The sequence below is a fragment of the Quercus robur genome, chromosome 6 (assembly GCF_932294415.1).
Source record: "Quercus robur chromosome 6, dhQueRobu3.1, whole genome shotgun sequence".
Taxonomy (NCBI): Eukaryota; Viridiplantae; Streptophyta; class Magnoliopsida; order Fagales; family Fagaceae; genus Quercus; species Quercus robur.
The window spans coordinates 9059790-9068305 of NC_065539.1; the positions used below are offsets into that span (position 1 = coordinate 9059790).

Genomic DNA, 8516 nt, shown 5'->3' on the forward strand with positions numbered 1-8516 from the left:
CAAAATTATTGTCGTTATCATTATAGCTAATAGCTATGTTCATGTAAATGGCTCCATCAACCTAAACAAGGGTAAAATTGTAACAAGACCCTTAGATGGGTTTGAAAATGGGTACAGTGCCACACACTCATCACATACTTTTTTTTTTTTTTTTTTAATTTGAACCCAGATCATTGCAGTATTTACAAAACTAACCCCAGAATAATATACCCCACTACTCAGGTATTGCACTCAACATTGCTGTAAAGTTTCTACTACTACGACCACTCCTTCCTCTCCTTAACCCATCTCCGGCAACAACGATACTCCTCGGAGACTTGACCTCTCCGCCGGAAAACACCGGTTTCCGGCGATACCTACATTTCTCACCCCCAGTTCCTTTCATCAAAGCAGAATTAGCTTTAACAGCCAATGCAGCCATTTCCTCAGCCTGCAAAGGGTACTGTAGCTTACTCAACGGCAAAGCGAAATAAAGCTGACCCAGTTGAAGCTCGTCCTCGTCGTTCACGGCCGAAACGACGTCGTCAAAGTCCATCTCGTCGGAGTTACAAATGAAACACGACGGGTTTTTCTGTAACACGTAGGAAACCTTAACTGGGTACGAGAATTCCTGCAGCCGACCGTCTTGTAAGATCAGCTTTGCCGTTGCCACGTTGGTCGAATCAGACGAACTGCAAATACCCATTTGAAAATTTTGAATTATATACACTGCACTCAAAGTCTCAACTCAGGAAAAAATTCTCATATATATATATATATATATATATATTCTGAGTACTGGGTTTTGAAAGAAGTAGGCGGTGGAGGTGAATAGAGAAAGGAGCTTGCTAAGAGTGGAAGAGAAAGTTGTGGCTATATAGTAGAGAAAGAAGTAGTGGGGGGTGCTTTGAAATTTGTACCAGGGTTGACACGTCAGAGTTGTCGTTTTGTGTAAGGCAGAAATACAATTTTTCGATCAATGGGGTAGTAGTACTTGCCAGGCTGTGAGTTTGGTGGTGACAGGTTGTATGCACTTTGGCATTGGTCATATTTATGATTTAAGTCATTAGGTTTAAAGCCATTAAAAAGATAAGATTCTAGCCTCACTTTTCAAGATGATACGTATTACGGAGTCAGGGACTGGGCTCTCTGTATTGTCTCTGGATTTTCATTCTGAAAATATGGGTCATCATATTTAATTTATCTGTTTAATTTATTTATTATTTTGTAAAATACTTTTACTAGTTTACTGCAAAATATTTGCAAAGGTCGGGTTTGATTTGATGTAAAATGCTTTGCGAGTGTAAAATTTTTTTTAGGTGAAAATATTTTTGTTTTGAAAAATATGCAGGAAGATAGATTCCAGTGTTTGGCTTGCACATAAATTTATTATTGAAAAATATGAATCTACACTAGAAAATACGCCAGATGCTCTCTCTATCTGTCTCTCTCTCAAACTAAAAAAATAAAAGTGTAATTCGGATGAAGGTAAAATAGAAGTGTAAAAGATTTTACATTGAAAAGCCCCCAATTTTATGGTTAAAACTGAAATTGATTTCAGTTTGACTGTATTTTCTGATTCTTCCAAACATTCTGTCAGATGTAAAATATTTTCTATATATGTTATTAACTCAAAACAAACACAGTCTTATAAGTTTATATTTGTAAACTTATAGATTGTTGTGTCACAAAATACAAAGGAGTAATTCCGACATTCATTTCTAATTTTATTGAAATTCACAAATTATATTAATTAATAGGTTATTTAATAAACCTTATGTAATAAACTTATAATATTTTTAACATTTTTGTAACTAATGTTTATTGTGAACAATAGAATTCTATTTATTTGAAATTGTTTCATGGTTTATACTTCATATTAAATATTAGTAAAAATTTAAAGGGTATATTATATGTCATGCTATTTAAAATGGCACACTGTCATATGATCATATCTAAGAATTGCAAATCTTAACCATAAATGGATTTTCTTCATTTCAAGGGAAAGTAAGAGGATTTTTTTTTTTTGGAGAATAAAAAGGAAGAGGATTTTGTTCCTTTACGTCAAGAATTTTTTTTTTTTTTGGGTACAGTTATATTATATTCATTGACCTTGGTAATAAGAATGGAGAAAGTTGTAGGAAGTACACGAGAGGATTAAGTGTACTTTTTTTTTTTTTTTAAAATGATATCATTTAGGGAAATTTACAATTATGACTTACATTTATCATACTTTATACTCAAGGAATATTAAAGGTAAAATAGAAAGTATATAAACTTGAATCACTTTCCCTTAAAATTCTCCAAAATTGGTAAGAGTTTTATAGTTTAACTGACATTATTTGTTGTCTTTAGAGAGACGTTTAGAATTCAAATTTTCCCACCCCAAATTTAAAAATAAATACCCTCCAAAATTGGAGGAATATTATTTAATTTTTATTTATTAAAAAAATATTGAAACTCCTCCTCAACAGTTAAATTATTATTTTTCTTTTAAAAAAATTTAAATTAGAGAAAATTAAATCTCAATTGTCAATAATCTTGTAACTTAATAATATAATTTACCTTCCTTTTTTTTAATAAAATCTAAGTTTAAATCACTATTGACTCTAAGTTGTGTTTATTACACACACTTTAGTGTACACGTAATACACACCACTACATTTTACAAGGAATATCGTGAATTAAAGCACAAGATTTCTTGTAAAATGCAGTCGGATGTACACTTAGCTGCGTGCACTTTTAATTTTTCAATAGCCATTCTAGTGTTGTTATAACTCTTAAGTTACCACTATCAAATTATGAAAAGTAAAGGATAAAAATAAAAAATTCCAAATCCATCCCCCTTGGCTCTTTCCTCTCATACTCAAATATTGGGGAAAGTACTGGACTGCTGGGAAGTGAGGCCATGGAAAGTGGGACAATTTGCTAAAGATTTCACCCTTTTTTGTGTAAGGGTTAAAGGTTTCACGTGAAGAACTGTAGGATGGAATTCATGGGGTCATTACCCAATAACCATTACCTTTTTTTTTTTTTTTTTTCGATAGAAGACTTACAATACTTAACCACACAAAAGAGCCTAACTCTTGTGGGAATAAGCAAGGCTTATAAAGAACACACGCACACTTTGTTTAGTCGATGTGGGAAGCAGACACAACACACAGGCGGACAAACAACACTCACACCAAAGCCACAAGGCAGTAGTTTTTTCGATAGAAGACTTACAATAACCATTACCTTGAATAGTACTGGATCTTCCATTTATGGCATGAGATATAGAGTAATAAAGTGAAGTGTTATAACTTATAATGAAATGGGAAAAAACTTTTGGCAAATTCAGAAAAGCTTATTATGGTAGGCCATCGAGCTTCCAGTGATACAGGCATGAAATTAAAAGAGCTTGAATTTTTGTACGAGATTAGAGGAAAGTTGAAGATTTACTATTTGCTGCTTGGCACTTGTCGCGTTTTGATTGGAACGTAAACTTTTGTGCTCTCTTTTTTGACACGGTGTTTCAAATTTGCTATCATTATATTTCCATGAACAATTAATAATTAAAAACAAAAGTACTTTTCGGCATTTTACATGAGTTTTATTTGCTAATATATATAACTAATTGACATCATGATTTAGAGTTTTACTTTAGCCTTATTTGCACAAGTTTATATGCCGACTCATTGGAAACTCTGCATCTGGCTTAGGATTCAGTGAATTCAAAACACTATAAACTGTGCGGTTTGGTTTCTTAGATCAAACAGCAATGACGGATTATGCATAAAATAAAATAAAAATCGCTTTTCGCAAAATTTTCCAAAGCCAAATTGAAATAACACTTAGGAAAAGATGAAGGATAAGGAGTATTTGACTATAAACTATAAAGGTCCCTATGACCAATTCTATGGCGAGTGAGAGACTATATAGTGTATAGGGTGTCATCACGTAATAATAAGCTAGGAGGCAATTTTTTCCTAACAATAGATGTAGTTGGTCCTAATAAATTGACAAGTAGTTACCTTATACACAGGTATCATAATGTGGGAAAATTACTAAACTTTGAACTGAGGATTTCACCGCAATCATGAGAGAGAGAGAGGTAACAATCGATTTAACCTTAAGAGGTTGGTCTAATAGTTTCATGGGCGGCTCCACTTAAAGCTGCCCATGATACTCAAAACACTTAGGTCCCGTTTGATACGTCCACTCAAACACATGTTTTCAGTTTTTAAATAATATTTTACGTATTTTCACACACTTTTTTACTCACACGTATTTTCACAAAAGTTTTTAAACACATGGTTTCAGTTTTTAAGTGCATATACCAAACATTTCCTTAATTGCATAGATTAATAAAACACAAATAGTATTATCATTTTTAAGGTCTATTAAATCTAATGCACATGTTTTGTACATAAAATATTTGTACCTAAGCTTCAACATTTTCCTCTACTCACTTATTTGTTTCAGGCTTCCCAATTTTTTTTCAACTTCAAGAAGAAAGAATGATAAATAAATTAGTTACACGACACTATTAATTAAGGTATATATAATACTCCACTTAATAAAAGTTTTAGATAGAAATAAGAATTAATTGAATAATATTAAACTTAACACCATAATCGTTCAAGGATTTTTTTTTCTGCCTTTTTTGGGTTAAATATGATAGAATTTAAGACTTTAATTTCATAATAATTACTTTTTATTATCAAATCCACACACCCTGTTTTGTTTTTTTGGTTTTAGTGGTAAGTTATAAAACTTTAACCTTAAGATGACAATGACATACACCAAATGTTTCTCACTGTTTTTTGTTGGTTTAAAATATTATGCTTCTTTTTTTTATGGTAGAAATATTATACTTTTACTTACTTTTAATTATTATACTTTTTTTTGTAGAAATTATTATATTTTCTATATGGTCATACTGCCTCGACAAATGAAATCCACCACTTTCTAAAACAATCGTATAGACCATAATTGAAAAGCAGACACGCATTGTGCTGTTCATCATAATAAACTACTCTTGTTCATCTATATGGTCAATTTTTAGGTTTCAAGGGTATTTTGGTAATTTTCAAGTTTCAACGGTGTTTTAGTAAGTTTTTAGGTTTCGGAGATATTTCAGTCATTTTTTAGGTTTAGGAGTTATTTCGGTCATTTTTTAGGTTTCGGGGGTATTTTGGTAATTTTCAAGTTTCTGGGTATTTCAGTCAAATTTTAGGTTTCGGGGGTATTTCGGTCATTTTTTAGGTTTAGGGGGTATTTTTGATAATTTTTGGGTTTCGGGGGTATTTTGGACATTTTTAGGTTTCGTGGGTATTTAGTCATTTTTTAGGTTTCGGGGGTATTTTGTCATTTTTTTAGATTTAGGGGGTATTTTGGTAATTTTAAGTGGTTTTTGAGCATATTTGGTAATTTTGGGGGTATATTGGTCATTTTAGAGATTTAATGGGTATTTGCTCATTTTAGAGATTTTGAGATATTTTGGTCATTTTAGTGGTTTTTGAGCATAATTGGTGATTTTAGAGAATCAGGAGTATTTTGGCCATTTTAGAGGTTTCATGGGTATTTTGCTCATTTTAGAGATTTTGAGAATATTTTGGTCTTTTTAGTGATTTTCGAGCATATTTGGTGATTTTATAAAAATTGGGTTTGGGTAGGGTATGGATATCCATGGGTAAACAAACTGGGTAACAATTGGGTATGGATACTAATTGGGTAAGGTAATTGGATATCCATGGATAAATTAATTGGGTTGGGTATGGGTATACCCTACCCATACCCTACCCATGGCCATCCCTACACACACACACAAGGAAAAAAAAAAAAAAAAAAATTCCCGTTTACGGTACCCGATAAGTTAACGAAATTCGAGGGTCCTCCATCACCAAAGGTGACCTTTACACAGTTGCATAAATTGAAAACGTGGAGTATAAAGAAACAACCAAAAATCCTTGTCCATATACTTAATGCCAAACTGGAAAAGGGCAAAAGGAAAAAAAGAAGAAGAAGAGAATTATGCAAGCACAATAGTACAATACCCATCTATATGAGAGAGAGAGAGAGAGAGAGAGAGAGAGAGAGAGAGAGAGAGAGAGAGAGAGAGAGAGAGAGAGAGGGAGGGAGGTAACAATCGGTAAGTGAAAATGAGGTTGAATGTTCTTCATGATATATATCTCATGTATGTGATTCTAACCACACTTCTCTCTCCCTTATTATCTATCTATTAGAATAAGATGGTAGTGAAATTAATTTACCCTTAGGATAGAGCCAATGAATTTTTCAAATTCAATTTTCAAAATCTCACAAAATTTCCCCTTGAATTTGGTTACTATTGATAAGAGTTTCTATTACCATTTAATGGGTATGAGTGGATCTTGACTCGTTATAATTTATAACTAATAATTAAATTTAAATTTTAGTTTTTGCTCTTGCCAGATAAAGGAATACTAATATTAATAATGCATTTAACTTTAAGAGATTGGTCTAATAGTTTCATGGGCAGCTCCACTTGAAGCCTGGGGATTCATTTGAACCCTTTGAAATGACAATATATATATATATATATATATATATTGTGGGGAGTAAAAGAATTCCCGTCCAAACCTTAGGCCCAATAATTAACTGAGCCAAGCCTATATGCTTAAAGGAGTTCCAGAGGGCAACAGGTTGTGAGAAAGAGGAAGCTGACCCATCCTCTACACCCAAGAAAGGAGAATACCACGAGAAAACTCTTCTAATGGAGAAAGAAAGGGACAAGCCTTATTTGAGGCAAAGTGCACGGATGATCCACATGTAACTCCCTGATGGTGCCTAAGACCGCAGAAAACTTCCGGAACATGTAAGAAGGTTAAAGATCTTTGCTTCCACATTAATGATGGGGTTCTTACCTAACCATTGCTGCATTAAATACAAGTAAGATAGTCTGAACAGTACAAACAACCCCCCAAAAGTCAGAATTCCAAGATAAGGGTGGGAGGAAACTGATAAAATTAAAAGAAATATCTTTGAGACTCTGGCAGGCTACAGGACAGTTATAGTGATAAGAGCAAGAATTGAAACTATAAAAGGGAGAGGAGAGGCAAAAGGAATGGGGAGCTGAAAAAAGAAGAGAAAAAGGAAGAGAGGGAAGAAAAATCAGAGAGAGAGAGAGAGAGTAAAGTTAACACTGTGGGAATGCGAGAGTTATATATTGTATTATTCAACGTGAAATTGTAATATTTGAGTTTAGAGAAATCGATTGCTTGAGTTTCCCATTGTGGAGTGTTTTTCCTTTATTGTTTACTTATATGTTGGTTGTTTGAATAGTTTGAGGGTGAATTCGTGAAGAACTGAGAACTCCCCAGGGACCAGTTTTTATGCCCCATATATATATATATATATATATATATATAATTTAAAAAAAAAAATTTTACCTCCTAAAATAAAATTTTGAATACATTGACCCAAAATTTATTTTAAGCTCAGCTAAAACAAACTTGAATATGATTCTCTTAACAATGTCTTAATCTTTTTAAACACACACACAAAACCCAACAAAAAACAAATTTGATCTAAAATCTAGAAAAAAAAATCCAATAACAAAAGTAGAAATTGTTAATCTTAAAGCTTAGAAAAAGCACTTTTAGATCTTAAAAAATTTGAAATAAATCAATCAAATGAGATATCAGTGGATGAATTATTAGTTGGCTATGTACATTGAAAGAGATGTGGATTGTAGGATTTATAATAAAGATATCATGCAATGATTTTAAAATATGAAACCTCGTAAAGCAATTGTAAAACTTCATGTATTTGGGCATTTGTATTTTTTTTTTTGTGATGTCAATATATTCAAGTTCTCTATTATTTTAAATTTTGTATAATTTATGTTTCTTATTAACCTCTCTAGAATATAACTTTGGACCCGCTACTGAATAGTTTCCAAACATAATTAGCTTCATGAGAGTTTGGTTTAAAATTTATAGCCAACATCTTGGGACCATCTTCAAGATATTTCGTTTTATAATTACTTGATATATGTCGAGTGGGAGGACTGCACACATTCAGAGGAAAGGAAAAATACTGGAAGGCTTTTGAACACCCATGTTAACAACATATATGCTGATAAGTGTCATTCAATTCAGCACAACACAAGTTTTTTTGAGTATGAACATTCAGAGTAAAAAAGAAAAAAAATTGTGTAATATACAAAAGGAATCTATTCATACATGTATCAGGGGTCGACTCGACATGCATAAATTAATTTTGCAATATATTGAACTCGAATCATGTTCAAATTTAATTTGATATTAATAGTTGTAAATTAGCACATAGTTTTTTATTTCTTTGGACAAAAGCTTCGGGTGTCTCTTGGTGCAATATATTAGGTTTTTCAATGAAATTCAAATACTTAATTGCATAAACTGATAAAACACAAATAATATTATCATTTTTAAGGTCAATTAAATCTAATGCACATGTTTAGTACATAAAATATTGTACTTAAGCTTTATCATTTTTCTCTACTCACTTAATTATTTCTTTCAGGCTTCCCAATT

General features: G+C 32.1%; 1 protein-coding gene across 1 annotated transcript; it reads right to left on the reverse strand.

Annotated features, from left to right (window-relative positions):
* Positions 1–58: 58 nt before the first annotated feature.
* LOC126732626 (uncharacterized) lies at positions 59–828 on the reverse strand. Its single transcript, XM_050435588.1, has one exon. It carries the CDS (start codon positions 683–685, stop codon positions 215–217), a length of 471 nt encoding a protein of 156 aa, XP_050291545.1. The 5' UTR covers positions 686–828; the 3' UTR covers positions 59–214.
* Between the last annotated feature and the right edge of the window lie 7688 nt (positions 829–8516).